Source organism: Ranitomeya imitator, chromosome 7 (genome assembly GCF_032444005.1).
Source record: "Ranitomeya imitator isolate aRanImi1 chromosome 7, aRanImi1.pri, whole genome shotgun sequence".
In the NCBI taxonomy this organism is placed as follows: Eukaryota; Metazoa; Chordata; class Amphibia; order Anura; family Dendrobatidae; genus Ranitomeya; species Ranitomeya imitator.
In genome coordinates, this window is record NC_091288.1 from 217,757,844 (window position 1) to 217,780,675 (window position 22,832).

At 53.1% G+C, this 22,832-nt stretch overlaps 3 protein-coding genes across 4 annotated transcripts in view; 2 read left to right on the forward strand and 1 right to left on the reverse strand.

The window, feature by feature from the left end:
• On the forward strand, positions 1–11,875 carry GDPD3 (glycerophosphodiester phosphodiesterase domain containing 3). Of its 2 annotated transcripts, none has more exons than XM_069734976.1 (11): positions 1–596; positions 3,059–3,226; positions 3,507–3,549; positions 6,426–6,561; positions 6,779–6,824; positions 6,908–7,026; positions 8,172–8,261; positions 8,729–8,862; positions 9,188–9,247; positions 11,001–11,052; positions 11,654–11,875. In XM_069734976.1, the coding sequence occupies exons 2-11, from the start codon at positions 3,088–3,090 to the stop codon at positions 11,837–11,839; spliced, it is 1,005 nt and encodes a 334-aa protein (XP_069591077.1). In that variant the 5' UTR covers positions 1–596; positions 3,059–3,087; the 3' UTR covers positions 11,840–11,875. The 2 variants fall into 2 exon arrangements, with proteins under 2 accessions (XP_069591077.1, XP_069591078.1); XM_069734977.1 differs by having other exon boundaries at positions 161–500.
• The window catches only part of LOC138645567 (T-box-containing protein TBX6L-like), a 17,071-nt gene continuing 6,084 nt past the window's right edge, over positions 11,846–22,832 (reverse strand). The window contains exons 6-7 of the mRNA XM_069734975.1: positions 12,410–12,740; positions 11,846–12,335 (exon numbers count right to left, since the gene is read on the reverse strand). Of these exons, the coding sequence (XP_069591076.1) occupies positions 12,128–12,335; positions 12,410–12,740 (539 nt within the window). The 3' untranslated portion in view covers positions 11,846–12,127. The remainder of the gene's footprint in view (positions 12,336–12,409; positions 12,741–22,832) is intronic.
• Positions 15,981–22,832, forward strand: part of LOC138645566 (T-box transcription factor TBX6-like) — a 75,469-nt gene continuing 68,617 nt past the window's right edge. The window contains exon 1 of the mRNA XM_069734974.1: positions 15,981–16,206. Coding sequence (XP_069591075.1) covers positions 15,999–16,206 — 208 coding nt within the window. The 5' untranslated portion in view covers positions 15,981–15,998. The remainder of the gene's footprint in view (positions 16,207–22,832) is intronic.

Sequence of the window (22,832 nt, forward strand, 5' to 3'; positions counted from 1 at the left end):
AGGCGAGGCTTAGATACCTCAGCACGGTCCCCCTGGACATGCGGTTGGGGGTCCCCGGGCACTGCCCAGACCGGTTGTGGTCCCGGGCGGCTGCAGGTCTGTACCTGCCTGGAATGTGGACAGGTGTGTCAGAGCGGCATTAACCTCCTCGCTGCCAGGGCGGCTCGTGCAGTCGGGGATTGCAGCCTTCTCTGGTGACCCGGTTCTGTCATGCCCGCGGCACCGCCTGCCCCCCCCCCGCCTGATCAGAAACTGCTGATTGTCGGCTTCTATCTGCTGAGCTGCAGCTTCCCGTCCAATCCACAAAGCAGGTAGAAAGGCACAGCTGTGGGCACGGTGCCAGCCACCGACAGGCTGCCGTCTCCATAGTGCGCCCACAATCTGCCCGCAGGACCGACTGCTCTGTGCCAGGCGAGAAGATCCATCAGTCAGCGGCAGGTGTGGAGACTGTGCCAAACCGAGGGGCGAGGACTGTGCCAGAACAGGAGGCTGTGTGCCAGGTGAGGGCAGATCATCGGATCGTGATGAGACAAACCGAGAAGGACCGAGCCCTCTGTAGCACGCGGGAGGATAGACAGTGAGCAGCACATAACCAGGTAGGTGCTCGTGCCATAGGGATAGCTGGCATTATGCAGCAGGGCATGAATAGGTGGTACGGATCAGGGCATGGCTGCGTGTAAAGATATCAGATGCTGCCTACCAGTAGGCTAATAGTAATCTTGTGCCAGGATAGCCACGAATGGAACGAACCGGGTGAAGGGTAGAGGATGCCCCGTGGCAGTAGAATAGAGGATACCCTGTGGCAGTAGAGGATACCTTGTGGCAATAGAATAGAAGATACCCGGTGGTAGTAGAGGATACCCTGTGGCAGTAGAATAGAAGATACCCGGTGGCAGTAGAGGATACCCTGTGGCAGTAGAATAGATGATACCCTGTGTCAATAGACTAGAGGATACCCAGTGGCAGTAAAAGAGAATACTCTGTGGCAGTAAAATAGAAGATACCCTGTGACAGTAGAATAGATTATACCCTGTGGCAGTAGGGGATACCCTGTGGCAATAGAGGATATCCTGTGGCAGTAGAATAGAAGATACCCTGTGACAGTAGAGGATACCCTGTGTCAGAAGAATAGAGGATACCCTGTGGCAGTAGAGGATACTATGTGTCAGAAGAATAGAGGATACCCTGTGGCAGTAGAGGATACTCTGTGTCAGAAGAATAGAGGATACCCTGTGGCAGTAGAGGATACCCTGTGGCAGAAGAATAGAGGATACCCTGTGGCAGTAGAATAGAGGATACCCTGTGGCAGTAGAATTTAAGATACCCTGTGGCAGTAGAATTTAAGATACCCTGTGGCAGTAGAGGATACCCTGTGTCAGAAGAATAGAGGATACCCTGTGGCAGTAGAATTTAAGATACCCTGTGGCAGTGGAGGATACCCTGTGTCAGTAGAATAGAGGATACCCTGTGCCTGCAGCGGATACCGTGTGGGAGTAGACTAGAAGATACCCTGTGACAATAGAGGATACCCTGTGACAGTAGAATAGAGGATACCCTGTGGCTGTAGCGGATACCGTGTGGCAGTAGACTAGAAGATACCCTGTGACAATAGAGGATACCCTGTGATAGTAGAATACAAGATACCCTGTGGCAGTAGAATAGATGATATTCTGTGGCAGTAGAATAGAAGATATTATGTGGCAGTAGAATAGAAGATACCCTGTGGCATTAGAATAGAAGATACCCTGTGGCAGTAGAATAGAAGATACCCAGTGGCAGTAGAGGATACCCTGTGGCAGTAGAATAGAAGATACCTTGTGGCAGTAGAATAGAGGATATTCTGTGGCAGTAGAATAGAAGATACCTTGTGGCAGTAGAATAGAGGATACCCAGTGGCAGTAGAATAGATGATATTCTGTGGCAGTAGAATAGAAGATACCCTGTGGCAGTAGAATAGAAGATACCCAGTGGCAGTAGAGGATACCCTGTGACAGTAGAATAGAAGATACCTTGTGGCAGTAGAATAGAGGATATTCTGTGGCAGTAGAATAGAAGATACCTTGTGGCAGTAGAATAGAGGATATTCTGTGGCAGTAGAATAGAAGATACCCTGTGGCATTAGAGCATACCCTGTGGCAGTAGAATAGAAGATACCTTGTGGCAGTAGAATAGAGGACATCCTGTGGCAGTAGAATAGAGGATACCCTGTGGCAGTAGAATAGAAGATACCTTGTGGCAGTAGAATAGAGGACATCCTGTGGCAGTAGAATAGAGGATACCCTGTGGCAGTAGAATAGAGGATACCCTGTGGCATTAGAGCATACCCTGTGGCTGTAGAATAGAGGATACCTTGTGGCAGTAGAATAGAGGACATCCTGTGGCAGTAGAGGATACCTTGTGGCAGTAGAATAGAGGACATCCTGTGGCAGTAGAATAGAGGATACCCTGTGGCAGTAGAATAGAGGACATCCTGTGGCAGTAGAATAGAGGATACCCTGTGGCAGTAGAATAGAGGATACCCTGTGGCAGTAGAATAGAGGATACCCTGTGGCAGTAGAATAGAAGATACCTTGTGGCAGTAGAATAGAGGACATCCTGTGGCAGTAGAATAGAGGATACCCTGTGGCAGTAGAATAGAGGATACCCTGTGGCAGTAGAATAGAGGATATCCTGTGTCAGTAGAATAGAGGACATCCTGTGGTAGTAGAGGATACCTTGTGGCAGTAGAATAGAGGACATCCTGTGGCAGTATAATAGAAGATACCCTGTGGCAGTAGAATAGAGGACATCCTGTGGCAGTAGAGGATACCCTGTGGCAGTAGAGGATACCCTGTGGCAGTAGAATAGAAGATACCCTGTGGCAGCATATTCCTTTGTACAGCAGACATATTACTGTGCAGACATTAATCCTGGGCACTGAGAAGATATTTTCCGGGCAGTGCCCATGGCAGACACAGTGAGGAGGCGGCTGCTGTAGTTGAGGAGCATCACTCCTCCCATCCTCTGTGTCCTTCACATCCTGCAGCTGGATGATGACTCTCGGGGGTCTTCTCCTCAGGTCCTGCTGCCGGGCCCCATATCCTCATCATGGTGCGCTCCTTATATTACCTGGTGCCAGTCCTGGGGGGCTACGCTGCCACCTCCTATTACTTACTGAAGAATCCCCACATCCTGCAGAAGAGGAAGAGACTGGCCTTCCACTGCCGCCACATCTCCCACCGAGGGGGTAAGTCATGCCACCTGTGGTGCCCAGACCACCCAGCGCCCCAACATGTAACCCTTTATTATAGAAGCTACGGGGCGCCCCCCTATAGTTAGTAATGTCACTGACACTGGTCACTTTCTGGGGAAGTTAGGTGACAACCACTGACGCTGTAATTACACCTGCTGCTGAGGTTGTTAGACACGTTTCCCATACTTCAGAATAGAAAATGCCGGTCAGGAGTCTGGGAAAGCTGGGGTGATATTCACAATGACCTGATTATAATATGCCCCCTGTCCTCCAGGAGCCGGAGAGAAGATAGAAAACACCATGGAGGCATTTGATAAGTAAGTGGGGGACAGCATTGTTTAGTGGGAGGGCAACGTTGATCTATGAGGAGCAGTGTTGATCTATAGGGGGGGCAGCATTGATCTGTAGGGGGTAGCGTAGATCTGTGGGGGGCAGCATCTATCTGTGGGGGCAGCGTTGATCTGTAGGGGGCAGCATTGATCTGTAGGGGGCAGCATTGATCTGTAGGGGCAGCGTTTATCTATGGGGGCAGTGTTGATCTGTGGGGGGCAGCGTTGATCTGTGCGGGGCAGTGTTGATCTGTGCGGGGCAGTGTTGATCTGTGCGGGGCAGAGTTGATCTGTGCGGGGCAGAGTTTATCTATGGAGGCAGTGTTGATCTGTGCGGGGCAGAGTTAATCTGTGCGGGGCAGTGTTGATCTGTGCGGGGCAGGGTTGATCTGTAGGGGGCAGAGTTGATCTGTGCGGAGCAGCGTTGATCTGTGGGGCAGCATTGATCTGTGCGGGGCAGTGTTGATCTGTGGGGGCAGTGTTGATCTGTGCGGGGCAGTGTTGATCTGTGGGGGCAGTGTTGATCTGTGGGGGCAGTGTTGATCTGTGCGGGGCAATGTTGATTTGTGGGGGGCAGCGTTGATCTGTGCGGGGCAGTGTTTATCTGTGGGGGCAGTGTTGATCTGTGCGGGGCAGTGTTTATCTGTGGGGGCAGCATTGATCTGTGGGGGGCAGCATTGATCTGTGCGGGGCAGCATTGATCTGTACAGGGCAGTGTTGTTCTGTGCGGGGCAGTGTTGATCTGTGGGGGCAGCATTGATCTGTGGGGGGCAGCATTGATCTGTGCGGGGCAGTGTTTATCTGTGGGGGCAGTGTTGATCTGTGGGGGCAGGGTTGATCTGTGCGGGGCAGCGTTGATCTGTGGGGCAGCATTGATCTGTGCGGGGCAGTGTTGATCTGTGGGGGCAGTGTTGATCTGTGCGGGGCAGTGTTGATCTGTGGGGGCAGTGTTGATCTGTGCGGGGCAGTGTTGATCTGTGCGGGGCAGTGTTGATCTGTGGGGGCAGTGTTGATCTGTGGGGGCAGTGTTGATCTGTGCGGGGCAGTGTTGATTTGTGGGGGGCAGTGTTGATCTGTGGGGGCAGTGTTGATCTGTGCGGCGCAGCGTTTATCTGTGGGGGCAGCATTGATCTGTGGGGGGCAGCATTGATCTGTGCGGGGCAGCATTGATCTGTACAGGGCAGTGTTGATCTGTGCGGGGCAGTGTTGATCTGTGGGGGCAGCATTGATCTGTGGGGGGCAGCATTGATCTGTGCGGGGCAGTGTTTATCTGTGGGGGCAGTGTTGATCTGTGGGGGCAGTGTTGATCTGTGGGGGGCAGAGTTGATCTGTGCGGGGCAGTGTTGATCTGTGGGGACAGTGTTGATCTGTACAGGGCAGCATTTATCTGTGCGGGGCAGTGTTGATCTATGCGGGGCAGAGTTGATCTGTGCGGGGCAGTGTTTATCTGTGGGGGCAGTGTTGATCTGTGGGGGCAGCATTGATCTGTGCGGGGCAGTGTTTATCTGTGGGGGCAGTGTTGATCTGTGGGGGCAGCATTGATCTGTGGGGGGCAGCATTGATCTGTGCGGGGCAGTGTTGATCTGTGGGGGCAGCATTGATCTGTGGGGGCAGCGTTGATCTGTGCGGGGCAGTGTTGATCTGTGGGGGCAGTGTTGATCTGTGGGGGGCAGTGTTGATCTGTGCGGGGCAGTGTTGATCTGTGGGGGGCAGCATTGATCTGTGGGGGCAGCGTTGATCTGTGCGGTGCAGCGTTGATCTGTACGGGGCAGTGTTGATCTGTGCAGGGCAGCATTGATCTGTACAGGGCAGTGTTGATCTGTGCGGGGCAGTGTTGATCTGTGGGGGGCAGTGTTGATCTGTGGGGGCAGCATTGATCTGTGGGGGGCAGCATTGATCTGTGCGGGGCAGTGTTGATCTGTGGGGGCAGTGTTGATCTGTGGGGGCAGTGTTGATCTGTGGGGGGCAGTGTTGATCTGTGGGGGCAGTGTTGATCTGTAGGGGGCAGCATTGATCTGTGGGGGCAGCGTTAATCTGTGTGGGGCAGCGTTGATCTGTACGGGGCAGTGTTGATCTGTGCAGGGCAGCATTGATCTGTACAGGGCAGTGTTGATCTGTGCGGGGTAGCGTTGATCTGTGCCAGGCAGTGTTGATCTGTGGGGGCAGTGTTGATCTGTGCGGGGCACTGTTGATCTGTTGGGTGGGGAATTGATCTATGGGGGGTAGTGCTGATCTGTGAGGGGGATTGATCTGTGCGGGGCAGCGTTGATCTGTGGAGGGGAAATGTTGATCTGTTGGGGGGGCAGCGCTGATCGGTGGGGACTTAATCTGTGGGGGGCAGCGTTGATCTGTGTGGGGCAGCACCGATCTGTGGAGTGGGGAATTTATCTGTGGGGGATTCATCTGTGGGGGGCAGCGTTGATCTGTGCGGGGCAGCATTGATCTGTATTGGGGAAGTGTTGATCTGTGGGGGGGCAGTGTTGATCTATCGGGTGGGGAATTTATCTGTAGGGGGCAGCGCTGATCTGTGGGGGGATTGATCTATGGGGGGCAGCATTGATTTGTGCGGGGGGGATTGACCTGTGGGGGCAGCTCTGGTCTGTGGGGGGGATTGATCTGTGAGGGGCAGCGTTGATTTGTGTGGGGGGATTGATCTGTGGGGGCAGCTCTGGTCTGTGGGGGGACTGATCTGTGAGGGGCAGCGTTGATCTGTGTGGGGCAGCATTGATCTGTGTGGGGCAGCATTGATCTGTGTGGGGCAGCATTGATCTCTGGAGGGGAAGTGTTGATCTGTCAGGGGGGGCAGTGTTGTTGTAATTCCAATATCTACTGGACAACCCCTTTAAGTGTTCCTTTTCATGCAGCGCTGTCACCCATCACACCGACCTCCTGGAGTTGGACTGCCACATGACTAAAGACGGACGTGTCGTGGTGTCACATGACGGCAATTTATTACGGCAAACAGGACACGATGTGAACATAAAGGACGTGAGATACGAGGTAACGGCAGTGACGTGTGTGGATAGAGATATATACTGAATATACACAGTGTAATGAGGCGTTCTGCGGGTCTCAGCTCCTTTGCATTTCAATATCTCTGCTGACCTTACACTATCACAGCTGAGGGTTTGCTGCACTGTATCTAGTCATGTTCAGGATGAACATCTCTGGGGTCCTGAGCGGCGGCCGTGTACTTTATATGTGTTTTCTGCCCCAGGAGCTGCCGCCTTATCACGAGCATCTGGAGGTCACCTTCTTCCCAGGTAGGCTGGAGTCGAGGATCTGGTAGCTTCAGGATGCTGGAGAACTATAAGTCCCAGCTTTCCCTCTGACGTTTGTGTCCCAGGTCACATCTCGTCAGGCGCAGACCACAGTATCCCTCTGCTGGAGGAGGTCTTCAGGAGACATCCGGATAAACCCATCAATGTGGAGATCAAGGAGGACAGCGATGAACTGATAAGAAAGGTAACTACTGCCACATGTGCCCCCCATGTACCCATCGTTTGCTCCCCGTGTACCCGCTGTGTGCCCCATGTACCCGATCTGCTGTGTGCCCCATGTACCCGCTCCGCTATGTGCCCCATGTACCTGCTGTTTGCTCCCATGTTCCCAGTTTACTCCCTATGCACGTGCTGCATGCCCCACATGTACCCGTCGTTTGCCCCCCATGTACCTGCTGTGTGCCCCATGTGCCCGCCATTTTCCTCCATGTACCCGCCGTTTTCCCCATGTACCCGCCGTGTGCCCCCATGTACCCGCCATTTGCTCCCCATGTACCAGCTGCGTGCCCCCATGTACCCACCGTTTGCTCCCCATATACCCGCTGCGTACCCCATGTACCCGCCATTTGCTCCCCATGTACCAGCTGCGTGCCCCCATGTACCCACCGTTTGCTCCCCATATACCCACTGCGTACCCCATGTACCCGCCATTTGCTCTCCATGTACCCGCTGTGTGCCCCAATGTACCCACCGTTTGCTCCCCATGTACCCGTTGCGTGCCCCCATGTACCCGCCATTTGCTCCCCATGTACCAGCTGCGTGCCCTCATGTACCCACCGTTTGCTCCCCATGTACCCGCTGTGTGCCCCCATGTACCCGCCATTTGCTCCCCATGTACCCACTGTGTGCCCCCATGTACCCACCGTTTGCTCCCCATGTATCCGCTGCGTGCCCCCATGTACCCGCAGTTTACTCCCTATGTACGCGCTGCATGCTCCCTATGTACCCGCTCCCGCTCCTGTTTGCCCCATGTACCCGATGTGTGCCCCATGTACTCGCTGTGTTTCCCCATGTACCCGCCGTTTGCCCCATGTACCCGCAGATTACTCCCTATGTACGCGCTGCATGCTCCCTATGTACCCGCTGTTCGCCCCATGTACCCGATGTGTGCCCCATGTACTCGCTGTGTGTCCCCATGTACCCGCCGTTTGCCCCATGTACCCGCAGATTACTCCCTATGTACGCGCTGCATGCTCCCTATGTACCTGCTGTTCGCCCCATGTACCCGATGTGTGCCCCATGTACCCGCTGTTTGCCCCCATGTACCCGCTGTGTGTCCCCTTGTACCCGCTGTGTGCCCGCAGACAGTAATCTCATCATTATATCCAGGTGTCGGAGCTTGTGAAGAAATACCAGCGCACGGAGAGAACTATCTGGGCCAGCACCAGTGACAAGGTCATGAAGAAATGTCGGAAGGAGGTACTACTACTCTCCTCAGTGATCATTACTACTATCCCATCATCCTCCTGCATTATCCCATATACTACTACTCCCATCCTGCGCTCTCCTGCTTCTTCATGCTCCTAGTATTACTCCATCCTCCTTCTCAGTACTACTTTCCTATCATCTCCTCTTTTCTAATCATCCTTCCGTCTAGTACTACTACCCCATCATTCTCCTATTCACCCTCCTTGGTACTACTCCTCACACCTTTCTTGTCCTCCTGACCACCTCTGTCACATCTCCGCCCTACTACTACTACATCATTTTCAGCTGCTCACCAGTTGTCACCTTTTCCCTTATCCTCCTCTGTAGCCCCACTACTACTCTCATCCTCCCACCACTACTCCTCCCTGGTTATTACCTCCATATTCAGCTTGGTACAATGCTGCCCGAGTCACCGCTCGTTCTCCTACGACTACGACTTTCTCATCATTTTCCCTCAGAACCCAGAGATGCCGTTCATGTTCACCCCCCGCCGCGGCGTCATCCTCCTCCTCCTCTATTACACGGGGCTGCTGCCGTTCGTGGATTTGCCAGAGTCAGTGGTGGAAACGTACATGCCGTCCCTTATAAACAGGTCAGACTGCAGTATATACAGGATGCAGGGGGTCTCTGCCGTATGCAGGGGGTCAGCGCAGTATTCAGGGGGTGGGCGAGGGCTCAGCCACATACACTGTGCAGGGGGTCTGCGCCGTACACAGGGTGTGGGGGCTCGCCCGTATACAGGGTGCAGGGGGTCTGCGCCGTATACAGGGTGTGGGGGCTGGCCCGTATACAGGGTGTGGGGGCTGGCCCGTATACAGGGTGTGGGGGCTGGCCCGTATACAGGGGTCTTGGCCGTATACAGGGTGTGGGCGGGGGCTCGGCTGTATCCGGGGGTCTTACCTCTTCTCTCTCTACAGGACGTATTTTCCCAGTCACTCTCTGATGAGGAGCCGCTTTCTGGTTTATCTACAGGACAAGTAAGTTCTTCCCTGTGTCACTTCTTCCAGGGAAACTCCACATTGCACAGTATGTGGCAGCACGTGATGGGTTAAAGATAATCTGTCACCCCTGGACGATTTTGAGCTATTACTATGGGCCTGCAGGTAATAGAATGGTTAAACCAGTCTCACCTGTCTGCCGCAGAGCTGCGGTGAAGATCTTGAGAAATGCAGTTATAATGTCATACAGGAGCTTCTCACTATATTAGAATATCATCAGAAAGTGAATCTCCTATATTACAGAGTCATTACACACAGAGTGATCTACTTCACATGTTTATTTCTGTTAATGTTGATGATTATGGCTTACAGCCAATGAAAACCCAAAAGTCATTATCTCAGTAAATTAGAATTAACAACAAACACCTGTAAAGGCTCCTAAGTGTTTATAAAGATCCCTTAGTCTGTTTCAGTAGCTCCACAATCATGGGGAAGACTCTGACCTGACAGATGTCCAGAAGGCGTCACTGGCACACTCCACAAGGAGGGGAAGCCACAAAAGGTCATTGCTAAAGAAGCCGGCTGTTCACACAGTGCTGTATCCAAGAATATTCATGGAAAGTGGAAGGAAAAAGTCTGGTAGAAAAAGGTGCACAAACAACCGGGATAACCGCAGCCTGGAAAGGATTGTTAAGAAAAGGCCATTCAATAATGTGGTGGAGATTCACAAGGAGCGGACTGCTGCTGGGGTCATTGCTTCACCACACACAGACGTGTCCAGGACATGGGCTACAAGTGTCACATTCCTTGTGTCCGGCCACTCATGACCAATAGACAACGCCAGAAGCGTCTTACCTGGGCCAAGGAGAAAAGAACCGGACTGTTGTCAGTGGTCCAAGGTCCCGGAGTCTGGAGGAAGAGTGGAGGCCACAATCCAAGCTGTTGGAGGTCTAGTGTGAAGTCTCCACAATCAGTGATGGTTTGGGGAGCCATGTCATCTGCTGGTGTAGGTCCACTGTGTTTTATCAAGACCAAAGTCAGCGCAGCCATCTACCAGGACATTGTAGAGCACTTCATGCTTCCCTCTGCTGACAAGCTTCTTGGAGATGGAAATGTCATTCTCCAGCAGGACTCGGCCCCTGTCCACACGGCCAAAAGTACCAATACCTGGTGTAAAAACAACAGTATCACTGGGCTTGATTGGCAGCAAACTCACCTGACCTTAACCCCATAGAGAATCTATGGAGTATTGTCAAGAGGAAGATGAGACACCAGAGCCAACAATGCAGACGAGCTGAAGGCTGCTATCAAAGCAACCTGGGCTTCCATAACCCCTCAGCAGTGCCACAGGCTGATCGCCTCCATGCCACGCCGCATTGATGCAGTAATTGATGCAAAAGGAGCCGCAACCAAGTATTGAGAGCATTTACTGAACAGACATTAAGTAGGACGACATTCCAGATTTTACAATCATTTTTCAAGCCGGTGTTATAAAGTATTCTAATTTACTGAGATAATGACTTTTGGGTTTTCTTTGGCTGTAAGCCATAATCATCAACATTAACAGAAATAAACACATGAAATAGATCACTCTGTGTGTAATGACTATAGAATATAGGAGATTCACCTGTTGTATTGAAGAACTGGAATAAATTCAGTTTTTGATGATATTCTAATTTTGTGTGATGCGCCTGTATTTGTCTGTGACCCCGCACTATATTATATTACGTCACGCCCCGCGCCCCTTATGTGATGTCACCGGTTATAATGACACCATTCATTTTTCTTACAGACTAATAATGAGGAAGAGTCTATTCCAGCACCTCCAGGCCAGAGGCATCCAGGTACCCAAGCCCTGTGATACCCGACCCAGTCATATGGCAGATGTGGTAGTCTGCAGACGTCTTATGATGGCTGGGACAGTCTGCAGCGGTCAGATAATGGATGGGATAGTCTGCAGTGGTCATATAATGGGTATGATAGGCTGCAGCAGTCATATGATGGGTGTGATAGTCTGCAGCAGTCATATGATGGGTGTGATAGTCTGCAGACGTTTTATGATGGGTATGATAGTCAGCAGTGGTCATATAATGGGTATGATAGGCTGCAGCAGTCATATGATGGGTGTGATAGTCTGCAGACGTTTTATGATGGGTATGATAGTCAGCAGTGGTCATATAATGGGTATGATAGGCTGCAGCAGTCATATGATGGGTGTGATAGTTTTCAGCGGTCATATGATGAATGTGATAGTCTGCAGACGTCTTCTGATGGGTGGGATAGTCTGCAGCGGTCAGATAATGGATGTGATAGTCTGCAGTGCTCATACGATGGGTCTGATGGTCTGCAGCAGTCATATGATGAGTGCAATAGTCTTCAGCAGTCATATGATGGGTGTGATACTCCGCATACCTATTTTCGTGTCCTCTGTTGCGCCCCCTACAGGTTTACCTTTGGGTACTGAACCAGGACTCTGATTTCCGGCGAGCCTTGGACTGTGGGGTCACCGGGGTCATGACCGATTACCCCTCGAAGCTTCACACCTTCCTGCAGGAATATGATGGGGAGCAGAGGACTCGGGGGGCTGAGGCCCCGGCCACCTCTTCGGGAGGGGAGCAGCAGCACATGTGACTGATGTAGTGATGTAAATAAAGGCTTTATTATACAGTATTGTACAGCTCATGGGGGGGCGGCGGCGGCCATCATAGTGGAGACCACACACGTCGCCGAGACCCCGGAGATGGGAGAATGTCATGTCTGCAGAGCATCCCCCGGCCTCTCTGCTGCAGCACATCTTCCGCTTCACCCCCTCGTGGATGTCTCGGCCATTATCATCCTCAGCAGTCACTCGTCACCGCTCAGGCCGGGCACCGTAGTCCTCTGTGCTGCTGTGCAGGGTCCCATACCGTGATTGTGCCATCAGAGGCCCCCCGAGGTGGTATGAGGGGGCAGATACCAGGGCGGCGAGCACACCTGATGCAGGAGGGGGGCATTCAGGGCAGAAAAGGGGTAACTCAGTCTGACTGGTGGAGAGGCCCAGGAGCGCATAAAATAGGGGGCAACAGGAGGCAAATTAGAGGCCGAGGGAGGAAACGGGGCCAAAGCGGAAGGAGGAGGATGAGCCAATCTGGAAATGAAGAGGAGCGGTCAGATAGCGGCACGACAGGCGGGACACGTCACGTGCAGAGACAACGACCTTACCTGTGACCTAGGGGGCAGGCGCGGGGACTGTAGGCTGCCCACAGGGGTCTCTGTGTTACGGGGTCCCACTGTACGAGGCTGTCTGTCCTGTGTGCCCGCTCCTCCCTGTGTGTCCTGTCTCTGCCCTTGGCCAGGCTCGGGATGTCTCTGGGACTCTCTCCTCCAGGTGTCTGTCTCTCTTCTGTGACTTCCGGCCTCTGCTCCTCTTCTGCTCCGCTCCTCTCTGCTGATACAAGACGTCTCTCCACGTTCTCATCTCCGGGACTCTCCACCCTGCTGTCTCTCTGAGAGGTTGTCAGCTCCGCGGCGCTCTCGTTATGTCTCTTAATAACTGAAAAAAGACAGACAACAAAATCAGCGCATATTATATGTAGCCCAGCGTCCTCTGCAATGTAGGGGCCTATATCCACAAGTGCTGAATGTCTCCAATAACAAAGACAGAATAGTGAGTGCAGCTCTGGAGTATAATACAGGATGTAACTCAGGATCAGTAATGTAATGTATGTACACAGTGACTGCACCAGCAGAATAGTGAGTGCAGCTCTGGGGTATAATACAGAATGTAACTCAGGATCAGTAATGTAATGTATGTACACAGTGACTGCACCAGCAGAATAGTGAGTGCAGCTCTGGGGTATAATACAGGATGTAACTCAGGATCAGTAATGTAATGTATGTACACAGTGACTGCACCAGCAGAATAGTGAGTGCAGCTCTGGGGTATAATACAGGATGTAACTCAGGATCAGTAATGTAATGTATGTACACAGTGACTGCACCAGCAGAATAGTGAGTGCAGCTCTGGAGTATAATACAGGATGTAACTCAGGATCAGTAATGTAATGTATGTACACAGTGACTGCACCAGCAGAATAGTGAGTGCAGCTCTGGGGTATAATACAGGATGTAACTCAGGATCAGTAATGTATGTACACAGTAACTGCACCAGCAGAATAGTGAGTGCAGCTCTGGAGTATAATACAGGATGTAACTCAGGATCAGTAATGTAATGTATGTACACAGTGACTGCACCAGCAGAATAGTGAGTGCAGCTCTGGGGTATAATACAGGATGTAACCCAGGATCAGTAATGTAATGTATGTACACAGTGACTGCACCAGCAGAATAGTGAGTGCAGCTCTGGGGTATAATACAGGATGTAACTCAGGATCAGTAATGTATGTACACAGTAACTGCACCAGCAGAATAGTGAGTGCAGCTCTGGAGTATAATACAGGATGTAACTCAGGATCAGTAATGTAATGTATGTACACAGTGACTGCACCAGCAGAATAGTGAGTGCAGCTCTGGAGTATAATACAGGATGTAACTCAGGATCAGTAATGCAATGTATGTACACAGTGACTGCACCAGCAGAATAGTGAGTGCAGCGCTGGGGTATAATACAGAATGTAACTCAGGATCAGTAATGTAATGTATGTACACAGTGACTGCACCAGCAGAATAGTGAGTGCAGCTCTGGAGTATAATACAGGATGTAACTCAGGATCAGTAATGAAATGTATGTACACAGTGACTGCACCAGCAGAATAGTGAGTGCAGCTCTGGAGTATAATACAGGATGTAACTCAGGATCAGTAATGAAATGTATGTACACAGTGACTGCACCAGCAGAATAGTGAGTGCAGCTCTGGAGTATAATACAGAATGTAACTCAGGATCAGTAATGTAATGTATGTACACAGTGACTGCACCAGCAGAATAGTGCGTGCAGCTCTGGGGTATAATACAGAATGTAACTCAGGATCAGTAATGTAATGTATGTACACAGTGACTGCACCAGCAGAATAGTGAGTGCAGCTCTGGAGTGTCATACAGGAAGAGGCGGAGCCTGTTTGCCGTGTGGTCTGTGTGCTGCCTAGAGAGAGCTCCTGGGAAGGGAGGTAAAGTTTTCCATCCAGGACTTTTTGTCTGCCCCCTTCCCAGGAAAGAAGGCTCATTTTGGGACTGGCCTCCGGGGCTGGGCCCCCGGCTCCCACCTCCCTGTCCAAGTCGGCAGGGGGTGGGAGGACTCCAACTCCGGCTAGGGTCACAAGATCTGGCCAAGGATCCAACATGAAGACCCGGAGGACCCCTGAGGCCGCGGCGGCTCCTTCCCCCGGAGGTAGGCCTAGTACGAGCAGGGGTGCCTCTTGGTTGGGGCACCAAGGTGGCTAGAGAATCCGCCCTGGGCTATGGTTCCCGCGTCCATGCGCACCTCTGCGAGTATGAGGACGCCTCAAGGAAACTAAAATCCCTCTGGGGGGAGTTGAGGGTAGCTAAGGAGAGGTCTGACAGGGCCTCCGGTAATAAGAAGGCCGAGCTATCCGCCGCGGTCAAGAAGATCAAAAAATCCATACAAGACCTGGAAAGCCGGAGATGTGAGATCCTAGATGGCAGCGGGCCCTTCCGTGAAAAGCTGGAGAACGATGACCGGTTCAGAGCCATGGCCGGTGGGGCTCTGGAGGGGTCACGGAGCTCTGGCCAGATGGTGGAGGAGGTGGTGGAGGAGGATGATGAGGAAGAGGAATGCGAGGAGGAGGTCGTGCCCTACCCACCATCTGGTGGCCTGGTAAGAGATCTCCAGGCGTCGCATAGCGGGATAGCCCCCGAGCAGGTGGCTCTCCCGTCAGATTCTGGCCCTTCGGGGGACAGCGGGAGCGAGGGGGAGGATGAGGATGGTGGTAGTAGCAGTGAGGGGGGCTGCCTCGTCATGCAGCAGATCCGGCAGATCGAGTCCCCGGTCCGTTTTAACCAGCTGAGGTTCGGGGATGAGATCTGCGAGGACGAGGCAACCAGGAGGGGGATGAAGAGAAAGGCTAAGAAGAGGAATAAGCAGAAAACATCAACTGTGCAGAAATTCGTGTATGTCCCCCTCTCTGGGTCCCGCTGTGCGGCACCCGCTACCCACCCCGGCTCGGCCTCTGTTGTGGGTCCGCAGCGAGGGAGCGGGGAGATTACAGGCCATGACACGCAGGGCGCTGCCTCTGTTTGTGGTAATGGAGGGGGTAGTGATGTGTCTGATATGGAGCATGATGTGGAGGGCGGCCCAGTGGTGGGCAGGAGAGTGACAGCCGGGACCACATCTCCGGCGGTGAGCGCTGGGGTGTCTGGGTCCCCCACTTACGGATCCGTTAAAGCTGGATCGCTTCTGGGGACCCAGGCACCTAGTAAAGTAAAGGGTGAGGGGCCTGCGGCTCCAGCAGAGCAGGCTCATAAAAAGAAAGTGGTGGAAGCTCCCCTGGCGGGGTCTGCGGAGAAGTCGGGGTCTCCTGCATTGGGGGCACCGCCGCTGGTGGATGCTGAGGGGGAGTGGCCTAGCCTGGGGCCATCTGCTGGAGTTGCTGTGGCCAGGCTGTTTGTGGCCCAGGGTGTGGTGGTGGGGGGTGCTGTGCCTCAGGGGACTGGTACCGCTGGGGGGATTCCTGGGGGTGGATCCAGCTCTGGGTCGGCTCTGGGGGTCCCGCTGCGGCCGGTCTCAGGGGGCGTGGCCTCCTCGGCACCCGCTGCCCATGTAGGAGCAGCTTTGGATAGCTGTGCTGTGCAGCTGAAGGCTGGGGGCGTGGCTTCCCAAGTCAAAGAAAAAAAAATGGTCTTAGCTGCGGTCAGCAATGGTGCAGGAACTGCATCTGCAGCAGATAGCAGCAAGGGCGCCTGCCTGGCGGGGTCCCCTGTGTCGGGGGGCTTACCTGCGGTGGGGGCTCCGGCCACAAGGCAGGATGGAGCTGGAGGCGGGTCTGCTCCTGACTTCCTACCTGCCAGTGAGGGAGGAAGCTCTGTGCCTGCGGTGGTGGAAGGTAAGACAGTGCTGCTTAAACCCAATGGCAGCAGGACTCTTAAAGGGACAGCAGCGCTGTGTGTTCCAAACCCCCCAGCAGGGAAGATGCCACCAGTAGGTGGCGGTAGCAGTGGGAAAACAAAACCTGGAAATACCCAAAAGGTGAGGCAAAATAATACTGACCCCAGTGTGCATGTGAGTGAGAGTGCGGTGACTGATGGAGTGGATGAGGAGGGTGCGGGTATGGAAGTGTCTGTGGTTGAGGATGCGAGTGGCAGTGCGTCTGAGGTGGCAAGTGTGAATATCGTGGCAAGTGTGAGTACGGTGTCTGATGGTAGTGGGAGAAGGGGGGAGGGGGCCGGTCCATCTGCCCCCCCCGGCCACAGGTCCTCTGAGTTATTCGGGGGTGGTGGCTGGAGCCTCGGCGTCTAGTCAAGGGGTTTCCTCGCCTCTGGACCTCAGGGATAGCGTCTTGCGGCACCGTTTCCTGGAGGCCCTCAGAAAGGGAGAACGGACGATCGAAGTAGAGGGAAGAGTGGTGGACTTGGCCTTTTGGCTGGATAGACACGGCCTGGCTGCCTTCCAAGATAAAAGGGAAGGGGAAACGGTTTGGTCCCTCCCGACAGCTGGGCAGGGGGTGGCCAGGCGGAATGTGGTCCGTCTTCGGTGGAGGGGCAGTGAAGCGTGCCCGCCAAGAGCGAGGGTTGTGGAGCTCCTTCTGAAGATGGACTTCAGGGCAACGGACATCTTTGCCCTGATTCATCTGTTTGGCACCTCCTTCTTCGATGTCAGTTTTGTTCGGCCGGAGGGCTTGGAGCTTTTCTGGTCGAATTTTGAACTGGCAAAGGGGGAGCCCGGCTGGCGAGACTTTGCCGTGCAGGCGGTGTCTCGTCAAAATAGTGTAAAGAGGGTGACCGTTCTGACAGGTAACGAGTCACTCTCTGGGGTCGACATAATGACGTGGCTTTCCCGTTATGGGGAAGTCACCGAGGTCCCTAAGAAAAATAGGGACGAGTTTGGCATTTGGTCAGGGGGCTGGACCTTCATGGTAAAGTTGAAGGTTTCAGGAGGTACGGTCACCCACATCCCCTCCTCAGCATTTCTGGGGAGGGACAGAATCCAGATCTTCTACCAGGGGCAACCGAAGGTCTGCCACAGGTGCGGTGATCCCCGCCACTTCAGCGCAGGCTGCAAGGTGCAGAAATGTGCCTTGTGTGGCGGGGTAGGCCATCTTGCCGCAGCCTGTGGTGACATTAGGTGTCACCTGTGTGGTGACCTAGGTCACCCGTATAGCCGCTGCCCCCGTTCCTTTTCCAGCACCATCTCTGGCCCGGCAGGGGGGAGCCCCGGGGGGGTCCCTGGTGGTGCAGCTTCTGCTGGGGCTGAGGGTGGAGGCTTGAGGGGAGCTGAGGGGTCAGTGAGGAAAGGCGAGGCTGGTACATCTGCCCACCAGTGGCAACAGGTGAGGCGTCGTAAGGGCAGGGGGCAGGATAAGCCTCAGGCAACTGGGGTGATGACTGCCCCCAGCCTGGACGCGGCAGCCGAAGCCTCTGAGGCCCTGGGGGAGAAGGCGGTGAGCGAGGAGATCCGGAGGATGGAGAGGGAGGAGTTGGCTGCTTCTGATAACTCTTCCCAGTATGAAAGTCTGGATGAAGAGGTGGTGGAGCAGCCTAAAAAAACGGGTGACAATCGTACCGGTAAGAGTCGGAAGAAGAAGAAGAACAAGGCTAAAAAATCTAAGCCCCCCCCCCTGGCCACTGGGGTGCCTACGGAAGGGCTCACCGACTCCCCTCTGATCCCCCTCTCCAATCGGTTCCAAGCCCTCGATGACTCTGCTGTGTCGGAGGTCGGGGGTGAGGGGCCGGACGCAACATCTGGGGTGCCTTCGGGGAATGGTGAGGTCTGTCCTCCGGGGGATTCACACTCCTCTGGGGGGGGGACTACCTCGGGGTCCAGGGGCGAGGAATCTATTTCTGGGAAGTCCTGTACTGTAAAGGAGGATATGGACACCTCGGTGTCTTTAAAGAGGAGGGGTGAATCGGGCTCCTCCTCAGAGGGGAAGAGGAAATCAGGGGGTACGGTTAAAAAACAGGCCATCTAACTCAATCACCCATGATGGCGGAACCTACCCCGTTGACTCTGGCGTCAATTAATGTCGCCAGCATAAAGTCAGATACGGCTAGATTTACGGCCTTTGATTTTTTCACCCGGGTTGAGGCTGATATTTTATTTTTGCAGGAGACCAGACTAACGGACCTGGGGTCCATCTACAAAGCAAAGAGGGAATGGAGGAGTGGGCCCTCATACTGGTCTCTTGCGGCCGAGCCGTATAGCGGGGTAGCGGTCCTTTTTAAGACTGCGGAGGTGGAATGCAGACGGGTGATTGAGGTAGAAATGGGGAGATGTTTGGTCCTTGACGTCTTCATGAGGGGACAGGAGCTTCGGCTCATCAATATCTATGGCCCGCAATCTAAGTGGGACCGTAAATGTCTCTTCCTGAGGATCAAGCCCTATCTTTTTACAAGCCGGCAGGTGGTCTTCGGTGGGGATTTTAATACTGTAACCAGACTCCGTGATAGGGGAGGCCCCGGAGACCGGCTGGCTTATGATAGCGTAGCCTTGAATAGCATAGTAAGCGAAGCTCGCCTGGTGGATGTCCACATCCGGCACACCCCAGGTCACGGGGGTTTCACCTTTTTTAGGGGAAGCAGTAGGTCTAGGATAGACAGGTTTTTTTTAAAGGAGGAAGCCGTCTCTTCTGCAGTGTCCGCTGTTGAGGTGGAGTTCTCCGATCACTGTTTCATTTTCTTTACTTTGAATGTTACAGAGACCCCCCGCATGGGGAGAGGCCTATGGAAGCTGAATTCGTCCCTTCTGGAAGAGGCGGAAGTAAGACAGTCCTTTGAGGAATTTCTTCAGAGCCAGGTACCTCTCTTGGGTCTTTGTAGCAGTAAGTCTGAGTGGTGGGAGATCTTCAAAAGAAGGGTCGCGGGGTTCTTCCGTCAGCTCTCGAGCCTCAGGGGCCTGAACAGGTACCGCCTGTATCGGGAGCTGGGGAGGAAACTCGAGCAGCTCGTCTCGACTGGAGGGGACCGAGAGGAAATCTCCAGGGTGAAGACCTTGCTCAAGGGGTGCCAGTATGATAGGCACACATCCTTGGTTTTTGAGAGGGATTTCGGGAGGTACCGCTCACCCGACCCTTACAGAAACTGCAGGTTGTCAGTGAATTGTAAGATGGTGAGAGGACTGATTGACAGTACGGGGTCCCTGAACAGATCCAAATCGGGGATTCTGGAGGTGGTCAGATCCTTCTACTTGCACCTCTTGGGGAGGAGGGATCCTGATCGAGATGAGATGTCGGCTTTCCTGACTGAAACCATCCCTGAGCCAGGGGATGACCCCTCTCTTCATGTTTTGACAGAAGCAATCAGGGAAGAGGAAGTGAGACGGGCGATTGATGGGCTCCGGCCCAAAAAGTCGCCCGGTCCGGATGGCTTAACATCCGAGTTCTACAAGACTTTTAGGGACTCTTTGGTCCCCCTCTTGACTGAGATGTTTAATGAGTGTCTCTCCTCGGACAGTCTGCCCAGTTCAATGAGGAAGTCAGCCCTGATTATCCTGTCAAAGGGTAAAGACTCGTCCCGTATTGAGAATTGGCGTCCCATAGCGCTTCTCAATACGGACCGAAAGGTTCTGGCAAAGGTGCTTTTTAATCGGTTGGTGCAGTTTGCGCCCCGGCTCCTTTCGGGGGCCCAGCACTGCTCTGTTCCAGGCCGCAGTACATTTAGTGCTGTGCTCGGTGTCCGGGAGGCAGTGGAGCAGGGCAGGGCAGGTCACTGGAAGGGGTACTTGCTGTCCTTAGATCAGGCGAAGGCCTTTGACCGGGTTAACCATGAGTACCTCTGGTCCGTCCTTCTGAGATATGGTCTGCCTGGGAGGTTTGTTGATTGGTTGAGAGTTTTATACAATGGGGCAGAGACTTTTCCGCTCGTGAACGGTTGGGTCGGACACCCTTTTGAGGTGAGGTCTGGTGTCCGCCAGGGCTGTCCTCTGAGCCCACTGTTATACGTGTTTGCGATCGACCCCCTTTTAAGGAGGGTGGAGCGTGGACCGTTGGTGGGAGTCAGGATGGACCAGGCGGATCCTGAGGCCGCCTTGAGGGTAGTGGCGTACGCTGACTATGTTTCCCTTTTTGTATCCTCGAGAGAGGAGGCAGATTGGGTGATGTCTGAGGTTGAACGCTACTCGGTGGCATCCGGATCCATGATCAACCGGGACAAGTGTGAGAGTCTCTGGCTGGGAGGGGGAGATCCAAGTTTTGATCTCCCGGACACCCTTCCAGGGCCTCAGGCCACAGCAAAAATATTAGGCATCAGTTTCGGCCCGGGGGACTATCCCCAGCAAAACTGGGAGGGCAGACTTAAGATTGCCACTCAGAAGGTGAATCAGTGGAAGGGTTGGTCTTTGACCCTAAGGGAAAGGGTTAGTCTTGCCAAGGGCTATTTGCTTCCTTTGCTAATATATCTGGGCAGCGTCTGCATCTTGCCAGAGCCTCTTTGGACACGGGTTTACAGCCTGTTTTTCCAATTATTATGGGGAAATAGGCTGAACCTAATCAAGAGGGAGGTCACGTACCGCACGAGGAGACTAGGAGGGTTGGGTATGGTCAACCCAGTAGTGTTTCTAGTAAACACCTTTCTTAAGGCAAACATCGCCAACCTCTGGTTAGAGAGGGCTCCTCTGTGGGTATTCTCCTGTAGGGGGTGGTTTCGGCCTTTCTTCCAGGAATGGGAGACAGGAGGGCAGGTGAAGGACCTTCGTACACCTCATGGGCATCTTCCGGCTTATGCTACCCCAGTTCTGAAGGTGATCCGTCGGTGGGGTCTGGGAGTGTGGGAGATCAGGACCATGTTGAGAAGGTTTCTTGACAATAGGGTCCTGTTGACCCACTTTCAGAAGCCCCTGGCGCTCAGGGATTGCCCAAGCTGGGATCTGGAGGTGGGGCTCGGGTTATTGAACTCTAAGCGGATCCCCTTGAAGTTTTGGGACTTGGCTTGGCGCTGCTTCCATGGGAAGCTGTATGTGAGGGACAACCTGAAGTGCAGACGCTCTGATGACCGGGATTGTCCCCGCGAGGAGTGTGGCGGCATGCTTGAAAGCATGGAGCATTTCCTGCTTCGGTGTCCCTTTAATACAGAGGTCTATAGCAGGGTGGGTGCTTCCATTGGCTGGCCCAGGCTGGCAGGCCTTTCCTATGCGGAGTGGGCCTATGGGGCATTCAGGTCCCTTGGTGGCCGAGATCGGGGCACTGTTTTCTTAGTTAGTTTAGTAACTAGGTTCCACACGTGGAATGCACGGTGTCTAGTGTCTACTCAGCGGAAAGTCCTCCCCAGGGAAGAGGTGATTAGGAACATCCTGGGTGACCTGGCAAAAGTGCGCTTGCTGGAGTTTGAGAGGCTGGGTGCAGGGAGGGCCTCTCTTCTATGGAGGGGTTTCTCCTTTAATGTGCCCTAGGGAGAGTTAGGTTCTGTGTGCCTGTGATAGCGTTGAGTTTTATCCTTTTATCTTTATTTTGTAGGGTCAGATAGATGTGTAGGGACAGGGAGGGACAGATAGGGACAGTCTTTAGGGACAGGTAGTTAGTATTAGGTTGGTAGTGAGGGTCAGTGAGGGACAGGTAGGGGCAGGTAGGGAGAGATTGGTAGGGCTATAGGGACAGTCTTTAGGGACAGGTAGTTAGTATTAGGTTGGTAGTGAGGGTCAGTGAGGGACAGGTAGGGGCAGGTAGGGAGAGATTGGTAGGGTTATAGGGACAGGATTTTCTCTTTTGTGTTGTTAGGGAGGGTCAGGGTGATGTGCGGTAGATTAGGGTGAGAGCCTCTGGTCTCCAGTTCCTGGTGGTGGGCTGTAACCCTCACTTACAGATTTTTGTTTTGTAATTGGTAACCTGGGTATAGGGCTTGCAAGCATTGAACTTGGGCCTGTTCTTTGGTCATGGTTAAGGTGTGTAGTGGTTATTATTATTATGTTATTATTGATATGTTATTATAAGGTTGTATATATATGTTACATGTGTATTATGATGCGTGTAGGGGGATTTAGTTTAGGTGGGGTGGGGGGTTTCTTGGGGGGTGGGGGGATGGGTTTTGGAGAATGGACGTCCGGCGGGATGCCAAGAAGAGGAAAAAAAGGCCATAAACTTTTATGGACCTTGCTGTATAGGAAAGGCCACAAACTTTGGTGGGACCTGGTGTGATAGGCCACAAACTCTCGTGGGACCTGGTGTGATAGGCCACAAACTTTCGTGGGACCTTTGGGGGAATGGTGGTGGTATAGTTTAGGAGGAAAAAAAAAAAATATATAAAATTTAAAAATATATAAAAATATATGATTAAGTTCGGCCAGGTGGCCTATTTACTTTGTTTAGGGCAGTTGGCCGACTTGTTTATTTTTCTAGGGATGAATGCGTGGGTATGTGTGTATGAGGGGGAAAAAGGATATAGGTTGAGGTCTCTTCCCTTGCTGGGGGTATTAATGAAATGGAGGAACATTTTGTTTGTATAAATCTGCTGGACATTGGACTTTTTGGGGATTGTAAATAATTTGTTTTGAGTTTGTCTGTAAGCTTTGCCTGTAAGTTTTGTT

Bases quoted from the DNA above. Each gene is read 5' to 3' on its own strand.
- GDPD3 (XM_069734976.1), top strand. From the start codon at position 3,088: ATGGTGCGCTCCTTATATTACCTGGTGCCAGTCCTGGGGGGCTACGCT. The intron at 3,227-3,506 runs GTAAGTCATGCC...CCTGTCCTCCAG, and splicing joins CCACATCTCCCACCGAGGGG to GAGCCGGAGAGAAGATAGAA. The intron at 9,248-11,000 runs GTAAGTTCTTCC...TTTTTCTTACAG, and splicing joins CTGGTTTATCTACAGGACAA to ACTAATAATGAGGAAGAGTC.